Source organism: Gadus chalcogrammus, chromosome 17 (genome assembly GCF_026213295.1).
Source record: "Gadus chalcogrammus isolate NIFS_2021 chromosome 17, NIFS_Gcha_1.0, whole genome shotgun sequence".
NCBI classification, from domain to species: domain Eukaryota; kingdom Metazoa; phylum Chordata; class Actinopteri; order Gadiformes; family Gadidae; genus Gadus; species Gadus chalcogrammus.
In genome coordinates, this window is record NC_079428.1 from 8,932,991 (window position 1) to 8,958,888 (window position 25,898).

Genomic DNA, 25,898 nt, shown 5'->3' on the forward strand with positions numbered 1-25,898 from the left:
ATAACTGTTGGTGAGGACAACCCTTGTGAGGACAACACTGTCATAATGTGAGTAAATATTTGATGGGAAACTAAACATAAATATTTAGCTTGGCCTTGTTTTACCTCTTCTCCCTAAAAAGGTTGTGAACATGAATCCTCAGGCAGCACTACGTTCCCCTGATCACTTCTCATCACGCTTTTACAGTTCCGCCATTTTTCCTTCTTCTTCCTTCCGTTCAAAAACCCTTCACCACCGCCCACTGCTCTCCCTGACGCCAGACCTAGTCCGCCCCCACGCCCCCCTCCTCCCTCATCAAGTGCTCGAACCCCAGCGACGGAGACCCCACCTCCTCCGGCGACCCCCCCAAGCTGCTGTCCTCCTCCGGCGGCTCCAGCTCTCCCTCCTCCTCTTCCTCCTCCTCCTCCTCCATCTCTTCCTCCTCCTCTTCCTCATTGCCCTTCCTGTTCTCCTCTGGCTCCGTTACGTTGCCATGGAGCTTCCTGGACAAAGAGGCCAGGGCCCCCCCCTGCTGGTAGAGGCCCCTGCCGCCCAGCGGCTCCACCCCGGCCTCCGAGAGCCCGTTGTGGGCCTGGCTCCCGCCGAGGGGCCCCTGGTCCTCGCCGGCCTCGCTGGCGTACCTCCATATGGCCATTGGGTCCGGGGCGACGCGCTGCGGCCGCTTGGCGGGGCCGTCCTGGTCCCCCGGGGGGCCGGAGGGGCCCCTCTTGCGGCGGGACTTGCTGGTGTGGTTGACCTGCAGGTGCATGGCCATCAGCTCCCCCGAGGAGGTGCGGAACGGGCAGAACAGGCACTGGTTCAGGGGGTCCGCCGCCGCCGCGCCCGCCCCCCCGTCCTCCTCCGCTCCGTCCGGCCCCGGGGAGGTGCGGCGGGAGAGGTCCAGCGGTTCGAAGCCGCCGCCGCCCTCGCCCTGCGTGGGCCGGGGCGGCCCGGCGCCCTCGCCCCCGTGGTGGTCAGTCCCGTTGGGCTGCGGTGGCGGTGGCGGCGGCGGCACCATGCGGCTGGTAGTGAGAGGCTTGCGGCGTGACACCTTGGGCGTCTTGGCGGGCGGGGACTCCCTGATCCAGCCCCCCTCCAGGCCGCCCTGGTAGAGCGCCCCCATGACGCCCGACAGGTAGCGGTACTGCGCCTCCACGTCCACGTCCCGCAGCGCGGCCAGGGCCTTCTGCTGCTCGCGCTGCTCCGGCAGCCCCAGCAGCCAGGGCTGCTGCTGGGCCTGCAGCTGGGGGTGCTGGGGCAGCTGCCTGGGGCCCAGGCTGTCGGCCGGGGCCCGGTGGCCCTGGCTGTGGCCGGCCCCCGGGTGCCCCCCCTGGTGGTTCTGGGTTCGGCCCTGCTTGCCCGGGCCGTCCCGGCGGGGGGGGGCGGCGGCGCCGGAGGGGGCCATGGTGTTGACGATGGTGGGGGAGTTGTTGGAGGAGGCGGAGGAGGAGGAGGAGGTGCAGGAGGAGGAGGAGGTGGAGAGGGCGTTGCGCTGCTCGCGGTGGTGTCTCTGCAGGTGGTACTTCAGGGAGCCCGACTGGGTGCCGGCGTAGTCACAGTGGGGGCACTTGTAGGGTCTCTCGCCTGGGGGGAGAGAGGGAGGGAGAGAGACACCGGTGTGAAACTGAGACTCTGAGACTGAACTCACTCCCTGACTCTGACATGTTGCTTTGGGGGGGAGCTGGGAGGGATGCTGTCCGTCCTGTCGTTGCAGTGTTCATCAACAACGTTTGTTAGCTACAGTGTTGCATGAAAGGGTTAGTGTAAGTGTATGGGCTAGGGTAAGATGAAGGGGTTAGTAATGGTCACATGACGGGGATAGTAAGGGTCAGATGAAAGGGTTAATAAGGGTTCAATGAAAGGATTAGTAGAGTGTAGATGAGATGGTTTAGGATCAAAGAAGGGGAGGGGTTAGGGTAAGATGAAATGGGTTAGATGAAAGGGTTAGTTAAATTCAAACACAGCAGCATCAATAGAGAAAGCGCTTAAGGTAATTCAGTTATTACAGTGTACATTTGCAGACAGGACTAAGCATGTAAATGGCAGCAAACCCCAAATGTAGTGCTGTTACTCTAGAATTGTATGTTCTACATTGTAGTTAAACTAAAACTAATTTAATCTATTCTACTAGGTAGTTCACTTCAAAAATAATATTCTATCCTATTGTGTAGTTAGACTCAAAGCCATATTCTGTTCTACTGAGCTCATTTAGCGAGTTTTGCTTTCAAGGCCTGCAGTTCCAATGTCCCCCAGTAGATGGCCTTATTTTATAGAGTATAGGCACAATGCTCCCAGATAAACCATGGAGCATTTTTCAGCTGTATGAAGAGGAGATAACGTGTTGCATATGAAAATAAAAAAGTGATCTTTATCGGTGAAACAGCAAAGTAACTATATTACAGAAATAACACTCCACTCTATAACAGCAGAGATCTCGCCTCCCATCTGTCCACTAAAGTCAACACCTATATTGGAAAACTAGGCAAGATGGATTCCTGAAGGGCTTCGATTGTATTCATAGGCTAAAGTGTACCACTGTGCCAAGGGAGTAATATTTCAACCTGTTAAATAAAGCTCTACTCAAATGTCTTTCTCTTTTTTCAGCCCCCTTCTTCCAAAGTGAACACGTGGTTCGTCATTTGACAGATTGAAGAGATAGCTCATGGGAAAGGCGTACTGTATGCTGCCTGACGCACAATAGCGTGACTGTGTGGTGGCAGGTGCCACGGCCTATAGCTAACCGCTGAGCGCTGGGGATGCTCACACTGAATAGCTTTCATTTAACGCCTCCTGGGAAACGCCACGGTGGGATTCAACTGGCGCTATGATATGCTTCGCTAGCGTCCCTCCTATATGTGCTGGGTTCTTATAAATGAATGGCGAAATATAAGAAAAAGCCCTCTTAGGAAATGTTTGACTGACGAAAAATGATCCTTGTCAGATTTGCACTTTTATTGTTCAGGGATATTAAGTGTGAAGAAAGAGTGTTCCCCGGATTCAGAATGTGTTGGAACTTTATACCCGGCCTGACTCGTACCCGTATCAGCTGTCTGTATCAGAGGACACACCCAAACCTCAACATCCTAACCCTAAAAAGGTCTGTGATGCATTGCGTTTAGTACAAACACCAATGCTTGCCTTTTCATGTGAGACACAAGATACACGCTTTTAGCGCCACGCTCATGTTTGCTTAACAAAACGACAAAAGCTCGGCGACAATATCTTACTCTCTAGCAAAAGTAGCATAGCATAGGGACGGATAGGTTAGCATGGTGACCATAGCTTAAATCAACAACGCTGCAATAGTGACCCACCAGCCAAGTGACGATGGCTTAGCAAAGAGACCATAGCTTAGCATACGTTAGCAAAGAGACCCTTTCCAAAGGAGAAACACAACAAGGCTGTCTGATTAAAAGTCAGTCACACTGGCATCTGGGATGGAAGGTTCTAGTGGAAGTCTGGTGTGTTGTTGCCTGTGGGCAGTGCCTCACCCGTATGAACCCTCAGGTGAACTTTGAGATGGTGTGAGGATCTGAAGGCTTTACCGCAGTAGGGGCAGTCTTTTACCCCCGAACCCCGCACTCGCTCCCGGGATGCAGAGCCGCCACCACTGGCCACGGGGGGGGCCACCGGCAGGCCGTTCTCACCCGCTGGGAGGGGGTGGGGGGGGGGGGGGACACGGAGCACATGGGTGTTACACACAGATAGACATGTATTTATATACATAATGTATTCTCTGAACATACCTGCTTTGATGCGGCAGTGACTTTATTTATACAGCAGTTTAACTGTACTGTTAAGGAAACACTGTTCTACCAATTGGTCGTTTATCAGCTTGTAGCTGTAGCTTTCAGCGGATGGAGACACATGCTAGTAGGGAGCAGGTCAGTAGGGGGCATCCTGCTCAATGATGCTAACAGGTAGACTGCAGAGAGCTGGGACTCCAACGCCATAGCCAGGAGAAAATAATAGTTATGGATGCAGTGAAAACATCACATAGTGAGAGGGACGACTACACTGAATCATGACCTTCCCATGAAGGTCTGGGAGTTGTGTTGCTGACACCCATCGACTGATGAGTGTCAGCAACGCTCATCAGCCGATGAGTGCTCTGGGAGTTGTGTTGCTGACCACACCTCGACTGATTTGGAGGGATCATAAGAATCACGAATGCTGCATAGCCCTGTCGCTGGCGCAAATTATATTTCTAACCGTCCTATAACCATCACTAGACCATCCCATAACCATCACATCGCCATCAGTATACTATCACTCAACCATTTCAGATTGATCCAATATCATCACATTACCGTCACCTAACATAGCCATCACCTAACAACTATTGCAATGCCATAACCGTCATCTAATGTCCACTACAGAATCTCCCAACATGGCCTCCACCCTGAGCAGCAGTAGCAGTGAGTTCAGAGGCGGGGTGTGTGAGCTTTGTACCGTGGTGGCTGGAGATGGCCGGGTGGAATCCTCCAGCGGACCCTGTCTGTCGAGGTCCGGCGCTGGGGGGTTTGGATCGACCTCCTGCTCCTCCTCCTGCTCCTCCTGCTCCTCCTCCACTCCGTCCTGTCGCTCTCCCGCTCCCAGCGCCCTCCTCTCCACCGAGCCCTCCTCCTCCTCCTCCTCCTCCTCCTCCTCCTCCTCCTCCTCCTCCTCCTCCTCCTCCTCCTCCTCCCTTCTGGGGTCTCTGGACGTGGACGCGGGCGTGGACCACCACCTGCTGCAGGCTCCTGAAGAGCTTCCCGCAGTCGGGGCACTCCCAGGGCCCCCCGCCGGCCCCGGCCCCGGCCCCCGCGGAGGCCACCGTCTCCTGCCTGGGGCCCAGCCCGCCCAGGTAGGCCCTGACCTGGTCGGCGTCCCCCAGCGCGGAGCTCCGGCTCTGGGCCCTCTGGCTCTGCTGCTGCTGGCTCCTCTGGTTCTGCTGGTTCTGCTGGGCCTGCTGCGCCGCCAGCAGGCTGCGGGCCACCAGCTGCCACATGGCCACCTGGTCGCCGCCGTCGGCCGCCGCCGCCATTGCGGCGGCCGTCGTCTCCATGGTAACCCCGCCGGGCCGCCCTCCCGGGTCGCTCACGCCGCCCATCTCGGCCACCTGCGCCACGGCCTGCAGCCGCTCCATGCAGCTGGCCCCGCCCCCGTCCATGGGCAGCCCCAGGTACCCCAGGATGGCCGACTTGCCGGAGCCCGGGACCGAGCCCCGCCCTCCGTGGTCGCGCTCCGACCGGCCCCTGGCCCCCCGGCCCCCGCCGCCGCCGCCGGCCCCCCGGCGCTGGGCCAGCAGCAGGCTGGAGTAGAGGGCGTTGAGGGACTGGCCGCTGACGGCCCCCGCGGCGGAGGGGTCCAGGCCCGCCGCCACGCTCACACCGAGGCCCCCCAGGCCGGCCTTCAGGCCCAGCTTGTTGAGGTGCACCTTCATGTGGTTCTTGAGGAACCACGGCTCCTTGAAGCCACGGCCGCACACCTGGCACTTGTGGTCCAGGGAGTCCTTGTGCTTGCGCATGTGTCCCTTCAGGAACCACGACTGGGTGAAGCGCTGGCCGCACGTGTCGCAGCGGAACGCCGGCAGGGCGGGCGTGGCCGGCACCGTGGCGACCGCCGCCGGCGCCGTGGCGACCGCCGTCGGCGCCGCGGCGACCACCGTCGACACCTGGGGCGTGGGCGTCGGTGTGGGGGTGGGCGTCGGGGTGGGTAGGGGCGTGTCGGGGGCGGCGGCCACGACGGGCCGGGCGCCGTAGACGACGGCGGCGGCGGGGGAGGGCGGGCGGTGGAGGGGCGGGGCCGGCGCCGGGTGGCACTCCCGCAGGTGGGCGGCGAGGTCGTCTTCGCGGCTGGCGGAGAAGGGGCACAGCGAGCACTTGTAGGGGCTGTGCAGGATGCGCACGTGGCGCGCCAGCTCCGACGCCGTGCGGAACTTGCCCTTGCAGGCGTGGCAGCGGAAGGAGCTGGCGGCGGCGGCGGCGGCGGCGGCGGCGGAGGAGTACGGCGAGGTGACGGCGTCCTCCGTCAGCGGGGGGGTCAGGGGTGTGATGTCAGCGCCCCCCATGAGGCAGCTCTTGTCGTTGCGTAGGACCTCCGTGTCGTCGGGCTCCGCCTGGTCGCGGAGGTGCTGGATGAGGGCGGAGGAGGGGCTCGGTGGGGGCGGCCGTTGGTCGTGGACCCCCTGGTGGTTCTGGGTCAGGTGGGCTTTGAGGGGGGCCGCCGGCGGTGGCGGCGGGGGGAGCCCGGCGCGGTACAGCGGGGCGGCGCGGCGCTCGCGGTCCAGGCTGTGGGCGCGCGCGTGCAGCGACAGGATGCTCTGGAAGCGGAACCTCTTGCCGCACACCAGGCACGGGAACCGGAGGGCGGGGCCCGGCGAGGCCCCCGCTCCGCCCGCCGCGGGCGTCACCCTGGGGTGGGCGCCGCTCGCGTCCTTCTGGAAGAGCTGGAGGTCCAGCTCGTCGCTGCTGCAGCCCAGGCCCCCGGACCCCCCGCTCTGCCCCGAGGCCAGGGCCAGCTCCAGGGCCCCGAAGCCCAGGAGCTGGGGGGCCGTGCGGGCCACGTCCGGGGGGGAGCTCTCCTCCGGACCGGGCCCGCCGAGGGCCTCCTGCGCGCCTCTTCCTCCCTCCCCCGGGAAGAGGGCCACGGCGGGGGTGGGGGACGACGGGGGGCCCCCCTGCAGCTCCATCCCCTCCGCTGTGAGGGGGTCTCCGTCGTCCTCATCCTCCTCCTCCTCCTCGTCTTCGTCGTCGTCGTCGTGGTGGCGAAGGAGGAGGAGCTGGTCGTCGGGGGGGAAGGAGGGGAAGGGGGAGAGGGGGAAGTAGTGGGCGGCGTCGGAGCCCAGGGGGGAGGCCCCGGGGGTGTGCAGGGGGAGCAGGGGGCTGGTGGGCAGGGACAGGGGCCCCTGCCTGCCAGGGGGGGTGGGGGGGTTGGTGGTGGTGGTGGGGGAGGAGGGAGCCAGGGGGCTGTGGTCCAGGGAGGGCAGTGTGGACGGGGAGGGGGGCTGCTCACACGACAGGGCCAACACACACTCTGGAGGGGAATCCATTCTCTGGGAGGGAGAGAGGGAGGGAGGGAGGGAGGGAGGGAGGGAGGGAGAGAACGAAGTTGAGACGTGGTGGAAGACAGAGAAGGAGAGGAGCGAGAGAAAGCAGGAGGCAGAGTGGTAGTAAACGGCAGAGAAGCAGACAGAACGAGGAAGAGACAGATATGAAGATGAATACGTACGAGAAAAACAAGATAGGCAAAACCACATAGACACGCATACAGAGAGATACCGACAGAGAGAGATACAGACAGAGACGAATGCAGATACAGAGAGATACAGATAGAGAGACGGATAGATAGGGTTATGTTTTTACTTATTGTGCTTTCGCAATATAAATGTATATTTTCCATGCAAATAAAGTAACTGGCATTTTGAGATAAGGAGAGAGAGACAGAGGGAGAGAGAGAGAGACAGAGAGAGGTCTTCCAGAAGAAGACGAGGTGCAGAGAGATGTATTAGCATGTTGTGCATAATAATCTAGCTGCATGCTGACCTTGACCTAGTCTGATACACACATACACACACACGCACACACACACACACACACACACACACACGCACACGCACACGCACACGCACACGCACACGCGCGCGCGCGCTTGAGTGTGTGTGTGTGTGTGTGAGGAGGCTAAACAACCGTGTGCGTGTGTGTGTTTGTGTGTGTGTGTGTGTGTGCATATATGCGTTTGTGCGCGCGTGTGTGTGTGTGTGTGTGTGAGTTTGTACCAGCAGTGTGTGTGACGCTGTGCCATTCTTTGCTGTCTTGACTGAGGGGAGAGGATCCAAACGTAGTCCTCTGCGGAAAAACAAAAAACAAAGACATTAATCACCAAATAATCTGCGACATCTGTTCATAAATAACACAACGCCTGCTAAGACTAATGCTAATGCCGTAGCCTGGACTCTATACTGCAACACAATTCAATCAATTAAGAGTAAAAGCCACATTTATGCCTGGCACTTCTCTTTCATATACTGTAAGTATAAATTCCCAATAAAGTCATCCAAAAAAAGGACCTATGTAATTAATTAACTTCATGATTCATCACGTTGCTTATCAATCTCGTTAATAACAATGGTAAATAATTACTTAAAGAAATGACAACCGAATGCACTTCTATATTGACCGGCACTCGCTCTCTCCAGCTCACCCTGTTTGCTTGCTTCCTAATATAGTCAACAAGCAACCCTTACAATCATACATTTCCTTTCAAATAATCGACCAAAACTGTATTTTTTAAATGGAACGACTTCAAAGGGGGGGCTTCTTCTTGAAGTGGAACCCCGTGGAATACATTTAAATACATTCTGTACTTCCAAATTCTGATTCCGTTGTTCTGAACTCTGCCGCTGCTATGGAGTGTAAACTAGTACATTCTACCCCCCCCCCCCCCACTATAATCTCTGCTTTATCTCACGTGCACATGCAGGTGTATACAGACCCAGAGACAGGTGCACACCTGTTCCCTCACGTGCACTCTAATACGTGCGCATCATTAAACACACGGTATGTGTATGTGTTTGTTTTAAATGTGCATATGTTAAGTGTGTATACGCTATTTTATGTGTGTGTTTGTGTATTAAGTGCAGACATTAAGCGGGTGTTAAGTGTGTGTTTGTGTGTGTGTGTGTGTGTGTCATGGGAGTTAAGGGCACCACAGGACGTGCACTGTCCCAAACAGGATGGGAGTGAGATGTTTGGCCTTCCCTCGCACGCCCTTCCTGTGTACTCATACAGCTTGAACATACACACACACACACACACACACACACACACACACACACACACACACACACACACACACACACACACACACACACACACACACACACACACACACACAAACACAGTGTTTTCTGCTGTGTCACAGTGAGCTGAAATGTAATAAAAATGTGTGGATGGTTTTGAGAAGACAGACGTCGAACTAGGGCCTGGGGCGCCAACAAGTAAACATTAACATATTAGACCAGCAGCTGCTGCAAACATATGCATCGTCTAAATAACGCAGGAGGATAAAACACAAAACACCTTATGATTCAAAGATTCATTCCACAGCATATTTTGCGTCCTTGAAGTATTAAAAGTGTTTCCAGGGAAGACAGGATTACAGGGCGGGACATGACTTACAGAAAAACCCCGCTAAGTATCGGATTGGATAGCGTGGGGGCACCCACCGCCTGCCTACTGGCTACTCAGGCCTCTATTGGTTGGAATGTTTTGCCCGCCTACTCGGACATAATGACCCGCTCACAAATATGTCTCTGTAAAATGATTGGATTTTTGCAAAAAAGCTAAGTTAAAAAGTAAGGCAATACTATTCTTATTTATTGGACTGCGTAAACGTCAATATTCTCACAATTTAATTCAACTCATAAATATCAACAATATCGATAATAATAGGATGTCCTGCCTTCAGAATCAATAACCTTATCAATAGATATTCAAACAGAAAATATATCATTTAATGTCCTGGGGAGAAAACCTCCCCATCAAAGATACCGTTTGTGTGTGTGTATGTGTGTGAGAGACGGAAAGCTTGTGTTTGTGTGTGTTTGTCTGTTTGATAGCGAGATAGAGAGAAAGATTGTGTTTTTGTGTGTGTGTGTGAGAGAGAAAAATATAGTGTTTGTGTTTGAGGTTGTGCGTGTGTGACTGAACGAGTGAGTAAGTCTGGGTGAGAGTGAGTGAGTGTGTGTTTGCGTGTGTGCATGAAAGAGGTGGTGTGACTGTGTGATGTTGTTTTCTCGTGCGTTGGGTGTGTGTGACGCTAACATCCACGCCATTGTCTGTTTGTGTGTGTGTGTGTGCGTTTGTGTCACTGTGTGTGTTTGTGTCAGAAAGAGCGAGAGAGAGAGAGAACTGATTCTGCTCGGAGAACCGACACATTTGGCAATTTTTGGTCGTCTTTGTCTTTCTGGTCGTTAGGTTGGAGCAGGCGATGATGTCGCCCACGACAACCGTAAAAGGTCATCGATTGCCGTGGCGATACAATGGCGGCCTGTGTGCGCAGGTGCTTGTGTAGGAGCCGAAGACTGTTCTCATATGTGTTTGCGTGAAACCGTGTGTTTATGTATGCATGAGTACGTGCACGTGCACACACACACTCTTGTTTGTGTGTGTGTGTGTGTGTGTGTGTGTGTGTGTGTGTGTGTGTGTGTGTGTGTGTGTGCGCGCTCGCAGCAATGACAAAGACATTCTCCTGTAGCCAGTTGACATTTTAGCTCAGCGATGACTCATTGGGGTATCACACCATATCAATCTCACACGTGCACGCGCCCGAGCACACGTGTGCATTTACGCACTCACTTCACACACACACACACTAACACACACTTCCTAATCCGCCATTATTGTTTTTCCCCTCTTCCGTGTCCTCTTTCTCCCCTCCATTTATTTCTTCTTTCTTTCTCTCTGATTCATTCCCTCCCATCCCCCTCTCATTCTCTCCCTCAACCCCCCCCCACCCTCCTCTATCCGCTCTATTATTCACTAATTTTCCTTTATTCTCTCTCCCTCTCTCTCTCCCATTTTCTCCCTGTGTCTCTCGCTCCTGCAGTGTTGCCAGTTGGCTGGGAGCCAGGGAATGCTGATATCAGCTGGTAGAACGAGCCCTGCCAACATGGCGAAGTATGGTGAGAGAGAGAGAGAGAGAGAGAGAGAGAGAGAGAGAGAGAGAGAGAGAGAGAGAGAGAGAGAGAGAGAGAGAGAGAGAGAGAGAGACTGATCTGACTCTGGATAGTTAAAAAAGCGGAAAGAGAGAAGAAAAGAAAGGGAGAGAGGGGATGATTTTGGATTGGTTGCCAACATAGTCGGACATGTTGGTATTTTTGGGGTGACTGGGGACCGACAGACAGAGAGAGAGAGAGAGAGAGAGAGAGAGAGAAAGAAAGAGAGAGAGAAAGAGAGAGCGCGGAATAGCTCACGGAAAAACATCTGGATAAAGAACACAATGCATTTTCTCAGGTAAAAAATAACAATCAAATGTATATCTAAACAATAAATAAGATGACACACACGCCCACGAATGCCTCTGTGTATGCGTGTCTGTGTGTGATGACCATTGTCATCTAAATATCAGCATCACAATGCCACGGCCCTCTCCTGCTGTCACGGCAACCCAGCATCCAAATTAGGATGGATGGACCCTCGAGAGACGAAAAGTGTGGAAGAACGGGAGGAGAGAAGAGAGAGAGGAGAGATGGAGAGAGGAGAGAGAGGGGAGGAGGAAAGAGGAGAGAGAGGGGAGGAGGAGACAGGAGAGAGATGGGAGGAGGAAAGAGGAGAGAGAGGGGAGGAGGAGGGAGGCGATAGAGGGGAGGAGGAGAGAGGGGAGGAGGAAAGAGGAGAGAGGGGAGAAGGAGAGAGAGGGGAGGAGGAAAGAGGAGAGAGAGGGGAGGAGGAGACAGGAGAGAGATGGGAGGAGGAAAGAGGAGAGAGAGGGGAGGAGGAGGGAGGAGATAGAGGGGAGGAGGAGAGAGGAGAGAGAGGGGAGGAGGAGAGAGGAGAGAGATGGAAAGAGAAGGGAGGAGAGAGGGGAGGAGGAGAGAGAGGGGAGGAGGAGGGAGGAGAGAGAGGGGAGGAGGAGGGAGCAGAGAGAGGGGAGGAGGAGAGTGAAGAGAGAGGGGAGGAGGAGAGAGGAGAGAGAGGGGAGGAGGAGGGAGCAGAGAGAGGGGAGGAGGAGAGTGAAGAGAGAGGGGAGGAGGAGAGAGGAGAGGGGGGGAGGAGGAGGGAGGAGAGAGAGGGGAGGAGGAGGGAGCAGAGAGAGGGGAGGAGGAGAGTGAAGAGAGAGGGGAGAAGGAGAGAGGAGAGAGTGGAGGAGGAGAGAGGGACAGAGGAGAGGAGGAGGAGAGATCAGGATAGGGTAGAAGAGAGAAGGGAAGAGAGGAGGAGAAAGGATGGGAAGACAGGAGAAACAGAGGGAAGAGAGAAGGAAGGGAGCGGGGGGAGAGGAGGGAAGAGAAGGTGAGTGAGCAGAGAGGGGAGGAGGAGGGAGGGGAGACATTTAAGTAAGAGGAACATTTCACAAAAGTCCTTTACCTTTCTACCCTATGCAATAAATAAGAGGTGGTTTGGAGTGAATAAAGTGTGACTAGGGTGACCTAGATCCCCCCTCCAGCTGGAGTTACATCTGGCCAATGCAAACAGCCCTCCATCCATACTGGGGACGGAGGGAAAACACAAATAAAAACCACGATTACAAAAAATACAAACCCACAACGCTGGAGCTGGAATCCAACAGGTGGTGCACAGATGGAAGCTAAGCGTTTTTTGGACTGTACGTTATAGAGGCCCCAAAACATCCCAAACGGATATAAACCCAGTGGAACTGAGCTGTGTTTTTTTCGGGACTAAGACGTGGGATTGGTGAGGCAGAGGTGGACGCAATCAAATCTAAATCGAGATCTGAAGGGTTCAACCCAGGTGTAGAGAACCATCCGGATTTAGCACGACAGGATTGCGTTCATAGCTATATATATAGATATATATCTATCTATATATATATAGGATGTTATTTAAACAGACACGCGATATGTGACATATGTCACAGGCCTTCAAAGTTTCAAGCACTACACATTGCAGTCATTGAGCTTAAATACTTAGGCTAAGAAACCACACAAACACACAATCAGACACACAGACACACAGACACACACACACACACACACACACCCCCACACACACACACACACACACACACACACACACACACACACACACACACACACACACACACACACACACACACACACACACACACACACACACACACACACACACACACACACACATCCCTCTTGCTGGTTTGGTTCGCGGCGCGAGTGTGGACCTGTGCAACTACATTGCAATTAACGTGGCAATTACGAAGTGAAAAGCACGTCGTCATAATGCGATCCAGCCTCCGTGTTGTCATTACCGTAATGTTATCACGGAGTCGGAGTTAAACGAACAACGCTAGTCCGCAATTACCTCCTTCCCGGTTTAGCTCTGATGACACAAGTGTGGGGAAGCCTCCCTTTGGTCTGCACACACACACACGCAATCGCACACACACACACACACACACACACACACACACACACACACACACACACACACACACACACACACACACACACACACACACACACACACACAGACATATATATAAATATATATACTAATTTTTTTATACATTACGCCCGCACACACGTTGACTTGTCTGCATGCACTACACCCACATTATCTAATCTTGGATTATATTATTAAATATAACATTATAAAATGGGGCAGGGGCGAAGCCTAACCTGTAGGCATCCAAGAGCAATATGACCCCTAGCCCCTACCTGCTCCTCAATGACCTGTCTCTGTATTCACTGTCTAACCCCTACCTGCTCCTTAATGACCTGTCTCTGTATCGACTGTCTAATCCCTACCTGCTCCTTAATGACCTGTCTCTGTATTCACTGTCTAACCCCTACCTGCTCCTTAATGACCTGTCTCTGTATCGACTGTCTAACCCCTACCTGCTCCTTAATGACCTGTCTCTGTATTCACTGTCTAACCCCTACCTGCTCCTTAATAACCTGTCTCTGTATTCACTGTCTAACCCCTACCTGCTCCTTAATGACCTGTCTCTGTGTTCACTGTCTAACCCCTACCCACACCTTAATGACCTGTCTCTGTATCGACTGTCTAACCCCTACCTGCTCCTTAATGACCTGTCTCTGTATCGACTGTCTAACCCCTACCTGCTCCTTAATGAACTCTCTGAATTCACATCATGGAGTCACAAAAGACTCCATGATGATCTCAATCTCGTATCCAGCTACACTAGTTAGCCACATACATTCTGCTTCTTTACATTCGACATATAGAACTACCTGACTCCACACGGGCACTGGTCCTCCCTGTCTCTTCTTGTGATAAGTCACACATCAACCCCATGATGGTACCGCCACCACACACAGCCCAGGGCAGTGGACGGCAACCGGTGTGCCTTGAGGCGAGACGCTTTAACACACGGTCCTGACGTAATAACTGATGTCATCGTTACTAGTCATGATCTGATTCATGATTGATTCTCTGGAGTTCAATTTCCAAACATATATGATGAATAAGCCGCACCAGCCCGTATCCCTGTGATGTGAAGCTTTTTTAGACAGTGTGTGCTAATAACCTTGTATATATATAATCCTAGTAATGAGAGACGTTTTTCATACCATGCCCTGCAACTGGTGCACATCTGGTCGGGATTGCGGGGTGACCAAACCCCATTACTGCTCGGTAACCACTGCAGTAACACCAAAGGCCTCTGACCACTGAGGACCCCCCCCCCCCCCCCCCCCCCGCCCTCCTCCCTAACACAACAGCCTCTCGGGTCCCCTCCAGTGAACTGTGCTCCGGCTATCAGCCTCTGACCTTCATGCCCACTGTGTCTCTATCTCCCCGGAGCCCCTCCCCAGAGGCCCTGGAAGGTGATCAAGAGAGAAGCCTCAGGGCTTCTCTCTTGATCCTTCAGGGAGTTTTTCCTTTCAGTTCTTTGGAGGGCTGAGGGTGAGTGGGGGGGGGCGTGGCCTTCTGAGACCGTCGCCGTGATTCACCGCTATACAAATAAAGACGAGCACCTTTAGGATGTCTGGTGAAATATGCTGCTTGTATGTAATTATGGGTGCAATCTGCGCACACACAATCACACACACACACACACACACACACACACACACACACACACGCGCGCGCGCAGTCTTAGGTGTTTGTATGCAGATGCACATACACACTCACGCACAGACACACACACGCACACACACACATACAAACACGCGCATTCTTAGGTGTTTGTATGCACACACACGCACACACACGCGCACAAACACATACACACACACACACACTGACACATGCGCACACACACACACACACTCCCACACCCATATGTAAATCCAATTACAAACACAAACACACCCCCACCCCCACATCTACAGGCATTTAACCACACAGACAGACAGATAAGTGGTCGCTATGATAATAAGCACAAATACAAAGCTGAGGCAAGTCCCCATTTATTCCTCTTCCTGGTTTCTCCAGAGAACTAAGCCGTGCAACGAGCGCCAACATCGTGAGGACGCACAGGTCCCATCATGTCCTGGCCCTCACACACACACACACACACACACACACACACACACACACACACACACACACACACACACACACACACACACACACACACACACACACACACACACACACACACACACAGAGTGTAACCGCCAGGGCGTCAACCACTGGTGTTGACGTCGTGTTGTGGAGACGTGTGCGCGTGTGCGGTCTGGCCGTAAGGTGGGCTGACGTTCGCTGCGGAGCCACGCGCCCGTAGGTGTGAGGGCCCGGGGTGTGAGGCCCCGGGGTGTGAGGCCCCGGGCGAGACGCAACGTGGACCAATATAAACGTTAGCGAGTTTGTTTTCCCGATGTCTGTGGGTAACGGCAAGGGCCGTACAGTAAGCGCCTGTGTGCGCTGTTTGCTTGTGCGCTGTTTGTGTAACACTATGTCAGTGCGTGTGCGTGTGTGTGTGTGTGTGTGTGTGTGTGCGCCTACTATTTATAAATAGCCATGTGTACGGGCTCTGTGTGTTTGGACTGCCTCGCTGCATCTCTCCTCCATGTGTTTGTTTATAAGACTCAGACGATGTACAGATGTGGGCAAATAGTGTGTGCGTGTTTGTAGCAATCAGGATTCAACTGCACATTCCAGGCTGTGTGTGTCAAATGTAGCTGAATGTTGAAATATATAATGCATGGGAGAGAGTGTGCATGTGTTTCTGTGTGGGGGATTCAGTAACACAGTGTTGGACGTTGTCAAGTCGAGTGTTTGTGCGTACGTGTATGCACGATGTATATATACACATACTTATGCGGATGTACTACTGCTTGTAAGAGTGTGTGCTTTTGTGTGTGCGTGTGTGTGTGTTTGTGTGTGTGTGTGTGTGTTTGTGTGAGTGTGAGTGATTGTGTGTGTGACATTGGGTTTACTCGCATGAAACCCTTAAATCCTTTGGTGCATTATTTGTTCAGAATCCCATGCTACCATTCACACATCACACACTTCACACACACCCGGTCACACAGGAGTCATCCTGAGGCTGAGCGTCAAAGTATCATAGAGGGAGAACCCGCAAGTGAATAGACTCACTGTAGAAAGGCTCATACACTTTATATAGAGAGAATGAGAGATAAGAGGATGAACCGATAATGTGACATATATAGACTACATATAGTCTAGAGAGAGAGAGAGAGAGAGAGAGAGAGAGAGAGAGAGAGAGAGAGAGAGAGAGAGAGAGAGAGAGAGAGAGATTTAAGACATATAGAGAGAACAAGAGAGATAGATAAGAGAATGAACCGATAAAGTGACAAACATATAGTCTTGAGAGAGAGAGTGAGAGAGAGAGAGAGAGAGAGAGAGAGAGAGAGAGAGAGAGAGAGAGAGAGAGAGAGAGAGAGAGAGAGAGAGAGAGAGAGAGAGAGAGAGCGTGAGAGAGACAAACAGAGACAGACAGAGACAGACGGAGACAGAGACAGAGAAAGACAGAGAGAGACAAACAGAGACAGAGACAGAGCTATAGAATGCGAGCGAGGGGGAGAGTTTGAGGCAGAATAAGTCTAGCCCCCGGGTTCTTTACGCTACTAATGCAACCGGCGTGTGGTTTTAAACACGCTGGCGGTCACGCGGCAAAATCTCTCCCTCTCTCTGAGGCACACATAACTACTTCCTCCTCTTCACCTTTCCCTGAACCTCCCCTCCTCCTCCTCCTCCCAGCCCACCCCCTGTCTTCCCACGTTCCCTTGTTTCAACACCCCCCTCCCAAACCACCACCACCACCACCCACACTCCTCCTCCTCCTCTTCCTCCTCTTCGCCTTAAGAGCGCTGCCCGTGACTTCATCTTACTATAACTGTCCTTTCTGCCTTTGTTTTGTGGAGCATTACAGAGTCCGTCTGCCTCCTTCAGCGGGGCCTGCACCACGGGCCGGCCCTTGAAGGAGGGATCCCTCTCCGGGGGTCCCGCTCTGGGGTTATCTCTCATGATAAGGGGATGTTTCCTCTAAGGCCTTGAGGGGGAGTCGGGTGAGGGGGGTTAAGGGTCATCTTTGTGGGCCTGTGAGGACGTTTAAGACTGTAAATCTCTCAATGTATTTATATATGTAAAGATACATCTATATCTATATGTAGATATAGATTTTTCTTTGTTTAGCTTGACTGCACGTGACTTTATTTTTTCTCAAGTCATGTGTAATCAATCTTCTTCCTTTGATTGTGCCGCTCAAATGTTTCTCTGTAACTCCGATGGTTAATCGCTATTTTTAGATGAGAAAATATATCTGCTTTCTTAATTACAGACGTGAAATTCAGGGTTTAGGATTAAACGCATGTTCCTGATTCTGAAGCCCTTTTGTGTTGCTTAGCTGCCCGAAAAAGCGCTTCATAAATAAAGTTTGATTGATTGAAAGAGAGGGAATGAGAATCTCCAACAGTTTCCTCTCCGGTCCACTTATAACTCCTGGACCTGAGAACCTAAGTATAGAAAAACACACACACACACACACACACACACACACACACACACACACACCAAACACACACACACACACACACACACACACACACACACACACACACACACACACACACACACACACACACACACACACACACACACACACACACACACACACACACACACACACACACACACACACACACCGCTCTCCCTAGGTTTCCCAGCACCATGGTGGTTATCACACACCGCGTACTGCAGGAAGACGTGGTAGGGTAAACACTCTCCCAACAGTACGGCCCCCCACCTCTACCCTTGGTCAGTAGATTAACTTATAGACAGTCACTGCGTTGATAATGAATTAATTAGTTATAAAAAATGAATTATTTTTGCAGTATGCAAAAAATGTGCTGCATGAAGCTTCATAATTGCCAATATTTAGTTGCATTTCTGTTCATAGTGTCGTCCGCTTACCAGAGCCAACAACACCTCCCTTTAGGTCCTAACACTGTCCATTAGTTTTTCTGACATTTTATAAGTGACCAATTGATTCCTCCATCCAAATAATAGGTAAGATGAATAAATGAATGGCCACTGAAAAAAGCAGTTAATTAGCCCTGGCTGAGCGTTGCAGTGGAGTCAGTCTGCTCCAGGACGGGGCGCAGGGAGGCAGAGATGTAGCGGGGTATTGTGGTCCTGACATGCTCAAAACAGGAATACGACCAGGTGCACTGAGCACCCCACTCACCACGGCCATCGAGGGCAAAGGCCACGCTCCCATTTGGCCAAGTTCCTCCCCGTTTATGACTGCAGACACACCAATTTAGATTTTGGTTTAAGTATAACTGGGAATTGAGGGTAGAAGTACTAAGTATCCCATTCTATTCAGTATCCCTAAGAGTGTGTGTATATATATATATATATATGGGCCATTACGACCCCAATATATATATATATATATATATATATATATATATATATATATTTCCCTGAACCCCCCTCCTCCTCCTCCCGGCCCACCCCACTGGGAGTGGGTATATATATACATTATATATATATATATATATATATATATATACACACAGACTCTTAGGGATGCACACATTAACTGCTGTTATAATTCTGTCGGACCCCCTGTGGGTTAGAGCATTGACTAAATAGGACAGACATACAACTGACCTGGTTAGTGGGAGTAATGAGCTGGGAGGGTTCAGAGGAACCAGGAAGGTGGGAGATGAAACAGCTTTTTTTGCAGTGACAGTGAGGGAGACGTCGACAAGCGTCACCTGTCAATCATCATCATCAAGTGTTTTTGGGATCTATAAAAGAACAATTGTGGAATATATATTTTTGCATTTTTCGCACAAGCTAATGTTTCCTTATTGGTCGTTAATCTCTTTTCATCAATGTTATTTTTTTTACTCACTAATCACTTCTCTTATTGTCTCCTTTTCCTACCTTGCCCTGCTTAACCCGAGCCCTCCCCCAGCGTCCCTCCCTCCCTCCCTCCCTCCCTCCCTCCCCTAATCTCACCTGCTCCCCCTGAAGGGAATCCTAAAGGGACGACACGTTGTAAGACAGATCTGAACGACGTCGGGGATCGCAGCGCGAAGGCAGATCCAACGCAGAAAAACGTCGGGGAAGCCGTAGAAAGCCGAGAGAGAAACGAGACAACACAGAGAGGCATGAAGACTTCCCCCGGCGCCCGACAGCCGACGTGCTCAGTGCTCAAAGGCTCGAGGCAGACGGGGAGACGACGGAGGTTCTGAGTGATGGTCCGTGTGATGGGGAGACGGGAGCCAATCCGTCACAAGCGTACAAAGGGACGGAAAGTCAGAGCGAAATAAATAACATGGACCCCCACAAAGGCCCCCCTCACATGCACCCTGAACATCCACCATCAAGGCCCTCATCCCCACCTCCTCCCCCAACACCACCCCACCTACAACGCCGCTCCAACCAACAAACCCCGCCGCCTCCATCGCTGACTCCTCCACCTCCACCACCCTCTCCCTAGCCTCCCACCTCCACCACCCTCACCCTCTCCCTAGCCTCCCACCTCCACCCTCTCCCTAGCCTCCCACCTCCACCACCCTCTCCCTAGCCTCCCACCTCCACCCTCAACATCTCTCCCACCCACCTCCATACTCTCCAAATCCCCTCCATGTTGTTACCTGCATGCCGCTTGATAGATAGAAGAGAAGAAGAAAGAGAGCGAAGTGGAGATCAGAGAGACAATAAACCGGTGTGATGAAACCAATTAAACACACCAGGTGTGCACTCACCGACACCAGTCGGTCAGGGAATGAAATGCATCTCCCAGAATGCTTTGAGCCTCATGAACTTTGACGTGGGGTTACAGCAGGTCAGCTGGTTCTCTTCGTAGAGACAGATTGTGGTGTAATGGGGTGGTTCTCAAACTGCGGGTTGCGACCCATTAATGGGTCAGATGAGGGGGGCCAACTTGGTCTCTGGACCACAATCCTTTTTTTCATGTAAATGCATGCTGATGCATTTAAGGCATGCATTTACATTTGAAGACTGACAAGGGGAAAACTGTGTTGATGCGACATACAAAGAGAAAAGTCCCTCAATCTCATTTCAACTGGCGTGGTCATAAGCACCTACTGCTTAGTTTACTGCACTAAGTATTTGGTGGGTCCCAGGATAGCAGGACCGCCAAAGTTGGGTCACGGTTTGAAACGGTCTGGGAACCCCTGGTCTAGTGAATAGAGACGACCCCTCATTCAACCAGGACTGCTTAAGTGCCCTTCTGCAACACAAACTCAAATGAGCCACGCACGAGATACACAAACAGAAAATTACACATTTATCCCATTTTCCCCAACCATCTTAACTAGAAAAACACATTGTGGATTTTTATTTAATTCTACCGCGTTACTAGAAATGTACACATTGTAATCCTCTTTCCTTCTTTTATAGAAGGGTAAACCCATTGTTACATAGTTACATATTTCTCTGCTCTAGTACTACCCGTGCGGTATCTTTCATCTCTCCTGCTGCACAAAGAGCACATATTTCCCTACTTACTCGTAAGAAAAGCACACCTTGTCCTGCACTAGAAAAGTACACCTTTTATCCCCAGATTTCCTTAACCACTTCCGACTGACAACCCCCACACACACTACGATAGTAACGACTCCACCAGGCATTGCTCGAGGGCACATTGGCAGCGTTAGCTCAGTGCCAGCGACAGGCTGCCTGCCTTTCCCCTTGCTACAACTGGTAGCGGTGGTTTTAGATCCAAACCTGTTACAACACCTTTTTTTAAATTATTTCATTTTTTCGATCAGCCCAAGGCTGAACCACCGCTCTGCTCTCCACTCTTGGCCTCCAAACCCAGGGGCTGGGCGTAGCCTGGGACCGCGACAGACAGATCAGAGGCCAGAGGCACCGAGATCCCCGCGCTCCCGAGCCACGACGGGCCCCAGCCAGTGGCACCGTAACCTCCTTAGGATGCGGTGGTGTCTAAAATTATGATTTCAGCCTTCCGTTCTGGGGCAGAGACTTGTCACTCTTAACGCGAGACGTTAACCCAGTGCCGGCCGACCCTGTTTCGTGGCCTGCGACCCCATTTCCTGGTCTTATGCGTCGACTTCCTACAGTTTTGTGTGCGTGGCTCTGCTACCACACAGGAGTCGGTTTAACCTTATCAACGCCAAGTGTCTTGAACGTTCATGCACTGAGATACCACAAAAGTGATTTGTGGTCGCTCTCTCGTGGCTATGAATCATCTCAGCTTGCAGTCTATTTGCATGTACTTTTCATGAGACCTTTTCAAACCTTTAAAAACGAGCATCCGAATCGTATTGCCGAATATCTATATTGTATAAGTCAGCAAACTCCCACGACCCCATGTGCATCCCGGGACAAAACCCAAGAGGGCTCCCGACCCACAGGTTGAGAACCACTGGGTTTGAGAGCGAGACAAATAGAGAGCAGGATAGAGAGAGAGAGGGCCAAAGAGAGGCAGATACAAACCACCTAAGATACAAACTTCTACTGGTCCGTCTCGGCCGGCCGGGGTCAGCGTGTTGCCTGGATAAACGCGCCATTACACTAAAAAAGCCCTTAATACCTTAACGCGAGCGCGTGTTGCTACTATTAAAGCACGCCTGGGAGCGCTCTAAATACAGTACGCCGCTAATGCGGAGGAACGCTCAGAATGTCAGGAGATTGTCCCTGGCGGAGGGCAGGCAGGTGCATCTCCACTACGCACTAATGACCCAATTATATCAATCAGAAAACCCTGATTGGTGCTACACTTATCTACTCCCTCTCTCTCTCTCCGTTCGTCTTTTCCTTCTGCCTCTAAGCGCCACCTGGGCAGGGGTGGTGTATGTATGTGCTCCTCGAGAGCGTGGAGGTAGCGGTGCATGGGGTGGTGGAGGAGGAGGAGGACGAGGAGGACGAGGAGGTGGTGGTGGTGGGGGACAGACGTTGAAACTATGGGAACAAAACCAACAGGGTAAGAGGGGCTTTAATAAAGAGAGAGAAAGCCATTAGTCCCCCTCTCCTCTCCTCCTCGTCCGCAGCACGGTTGTGTACTTGCTCTTGGTTAGCGAGCGCCTAATTAAAATGCACAGAGACTATTCATTAGATTATTGTGTAGGGTACAGCAACCTGTGTGGGTGGGAAAGTGCACTCAAATATTAGGAGGTTGTGACTGTTGTTGATGCTGCTTGCCATCTCTAAAAACTAAACTCAAATGCAACAGTAGAGTAGAAATGCTCCAATCTGTGCTAACTTGCGTTATTGCAGGTGATTAAAGCAATTTAATAAGATTAGCCTGAACAAGAGAGACAAGGAGGGGAGAGATGAGAGCAGAGGTGAAGGCAGCATGTGTTGACAAGCCAAAAATGTCAGCCCCCGTTTTCCCCCTTTCTCTATCTCTCACAAACACAACTCTCTAAAGTGTGGGATTTTTTTTTTTTTAAATAAAAATAGGGTTGTTGGCTTTTTTTCTAAAAGGATTTCCTATGAAAATACTACGGGACGTGTTGGGAGTGACTGTGGTCAAACCGAAATGACACGTCGGTCTGCGCCTTATCTGGTGAGGAATTTCCTCCTCACCCGTGTGATGTGCGTCAATAACGTGCAACCATTTTCAGTCGCTCTTTCCCCCTCTTTCCTCTCGCGGCCATCTCCTCAATTAGAACACACGTTAATGAAATAAATAACGATCAACAAACAATGCTCGGCCCGCGCGCTTTAATAAACACCGCGAATTAAAACGTGAACGTGAACCACCAGCTTGCGGAGGGTCGTCCGTGGCACATTTATCACGTAAAATCGCGATAAAAAACGCGGAGATCTGGGTGAGTTTGGGTCGTCACCGAGAGAAGTCGGGGGTGGCGTGTGTGTGTCATGTAACCTATCTATCGCTCTCTCCTCGCCTGCTCCATTTTGTTCCTAAATTTTCTATACAAAAGACCAAGGGAGGGGAAAGACGAGAGGGCGAGCAGGGAGAGGGAGGACGTGAAAAGTGCCATCATGGATTTCATCTTGAATCTTCTGCCAATCTCCGCCGACATTACCCCAAAAGTGACATATTAGGAATCCCATTTTTTGGGGGTGAAATGTGGACAGAAAGCGGTGACTTATATCGCCACGGTGTGAACGCACGGGGGGGTTGAACGCCACACTTGCTACTTTCTTGTGAAATCACTTGCTTGCAGTCTGTAGACAGCGAAGGTAATCTTAGGACAACTATAATACTACTAACCTAAAAACAACCTCTGGGGAAACTTTAGCGAAACAGGATAACGTCTTCAGAGTGACTCTGTGGCGTTTGGCGCATATCTTTGATACAAAGTGGCAAAGCTTATCTGGAAACAATGCCATACATGTGTCCTAATACAGCCTCCAACAAAAGAATTAGTCGAGCTAATCGCATTTACCTAGAAATTACACTCGCGGTCGCTTTGTAAACCACTGGCCAACATCTTTAAATCTACTTTAGCGGAGCCGAATGCCTGTGGCTTATCAGAATAAATAACATGTTCTAGAACATGAGCCATTCGATAAAGACACTTTGGTCAAACCTTGCGTTAGGGAAGATTAACGGGAGATCGCGGAGAGGTTGGTTGTATAAGGCATTCACTGTTAAACCAAAGTGCTCATTTCAGTGCAACTAGGGTGCACAGTAGGGAAAAAAACTTATTTCAAATAAGTTCAGTTCTCAAATACATCCCCATTACTTTTATACACATACACACACACCATCATTGCAAGAAGTGGATCATTATTACAACAATGCAATTTAACGTATGGGACTTATAGTCGTGTCGCCTAGTACTTGCAAAACCTTAGTCAAACTATGTCATGCACATGTTGTTTTTTCACCGTTTTTGTCATGTCACGGCAAGAATGGGTTTTCATGGGCTACATGCATGCGCGCACATACACCGGCTACATACATGACGTTCAGTGCGTGTCATGTATGCGCGAGGCTACATACATGCTCCACTATAGCCTGGCGGGACGCGACGCCAATCACTCACACACACATCAGAACTGCCAGGTGTAAAAACTGAGACACTGCCAAATAAAACCGAGTAAATGTAAAACGATGCATTGAACAACAACTATGGTGTCAGTTATCAGACCGGTGGAGGCAAGAAAAAAAAAGTCGTCGACAGATATTTTTGTTTTTTACGTGGAAAAACAACAACAAACGCAGTAAAAATGTGAGCATTTTTGGAAATGTCTTTTTTTTTTACCGGATAGCGACGCGTTGCTGTTTCATGTCAGCCAAAAGTAGATGTAAATATCCACCGGATGGTTATTGAGGTGAATAAACGGATAAAGCCTATATGATGAAAGTAAAGACTCGGCGTACTTACGGGAGAGGCGGCGAGGAGATTAATGACACGACACGTCATGATTACGTTTCACTTGAATTAAATACATTACGAGTTGGGAAAAAAATGGAAATCAGGGTTGTATACAAGCATACGCCGTTTCCCCCTCCCCTCGGTCTCTCTCTCTTTTCTCTCCTCCCTTTCTCTTCTCTCCCTCTGTCTTTCTTGCATTTTTTTCCTCCACAGATCCATTTATTGTGCAGTAGTTTGTGAATAGGGGAGCGGTAGGAGTGGGTGGGTGAGGCGATGTAGGATGGAAATGTAATTTTAACCGCACAAGCACCATTTTAAAACGCGTAGGTCACACCGCGGGGCAGCGGTGCCGGGCAGCCCGTGCAGCAGGCACCTTCGCGCGGCTGTTTTCTTTTAGATTTGCGGTATTTTTGGACAATTTGGCAACACGATCTAAAAAGTTTCCTAAGGATCAAAGTATTGAAAGTGAGCAACAGACCGGAAAACGCGTTTAGAAGCTTTTAATAGGCACCCGGAAGCAAATGCGCACACACTTTTTGTGACCGTCTTTTAAAAAGCAGGTGGCATAGTAAAGTTGTATCCCAAAGTTGGTGTCAGGTATTCCCTGGCAGTAAAGCAACGATGAAGTCAACCCTTCTCCATATGACCTTTGCTTTCCGTTGAATGTAAACCTCGAGCCTTTCACCAGCTCCGAATTCAACTTTTATCAAAGGCTATTTTCCTCTCCCTCTACATTCTGTATTTCTACATGGGCGTTCGCGCGAGGAGAGTTATGTGGCCACGTGGGCCCGTGCGTGCGTGAAGTGTACAGCGTTTTAAAGCAAAGCCCACGCGCCTCTCCACCTTTGACCCCTTGCAGGGCACACCTCCACGAGCACCGAGTTTGGAGAGTTTCAACGTGTCACCAATGCGTTGAAGCTACCGTTATGTAATCACAAAAAGGGTAAAGAAAAAAAAAAGCACACGCAAGAAATAAATAGTCTATTAAAAAAATGTAGCACATTGTTGTATATTTATAACCCACGTCGGGCAACGGATATTTTCTTTGTATCCATTTCCAGGCTTGATGTTGTGAAAATATAAACATTTGAATTGGTGAAATGTTTGTTCTGACGCAGACGATATCTCCAGGATCATTGTAATCCTGTTATTGTGTATCTGAGTCTGGCTGGGGGAAGAGTGGCATATGTGCAGTGCATGCTGGTCCGTCTATGGTAAATCAATGCCTGTGTGTGTGTGTCAGATTTTGATTGTGTCTGGGCCTACTGGCGTGTGCATGTGCATACATGCATGCCGCCCTTCTAATGTATTCCAAGCAAGCTTGTGTGTGTGTTTCCATTTCATCTGTCTCCGTGTGTGTGCGCGCCCCTGTTTGTATGTGCGTGTGTGTGTGTGTGTGTGTGTATTTGCCTTCTGTCTCTTTGTGTAGGTTTCTGCCTGTTTTCTTTCTTGTATGTGTGCCCGCATACATGCATGTATTTGTGTGTGACTGCGT

The 25,898-nt window shown here is 51.2% G+C and overlaps 1 protein-coding gene across 1 annotated transcript; it reads right to left on the bottom strand.

The window, feature by feature from the left end:
* Window positions 1–262: 262 nt before the first annotated feature.
* On the bottom strand, window positions 263–24,399 carry znf219 (zinc finger protein 219). The gene is made up of 5 exons (XM_056576218.1): window positions 24,290–24,399; window positions 7,739–7,808; window positions 4,432–7,015; window positions 3,471–3,629; window positions 263–1,563 (listed from the first exon to the last, which is right to left on the bottom strand). The coding sequence occupies exons 1-5, from the start codon at window positions 24,313–24,315 to the stop codon at window positions 263–265; spliced, it is 4,140 nt and encodes a 1,379-aa protein (XP_056432193.1). The 5' UTR covers window positions 24,316–24,399.
* Window positions 24,400–25,898: the final 1,499 nt, after the last annotated feature.

What these genes read in the sequence shown, in the direction of transcription:
- znf219 (XM_056576218.1), bottom strand. Translation starts at nt 24,315, where the DNA reads ATGAAACAGCAACGCGTCGCTATCCG. An exon ending in CAGCAACGCGTCGCTATCCG is followed by an intron (nt 7,809 to 24,289) that starts GTAAAAAAAAAA and finishes GTTTTTCCGCAG; the next exon opens with AGGACTACGTTTGGATCCTC. An exon ending in GGCCATCTCCAGCCACCACG is followed by an intron (nt 3,630 to 4,431) that starts GTACAAAGCTCA and finishes ACCCCCTCCCAG; the next exon opens with CGGGTGAGAACGGCCTGCCG.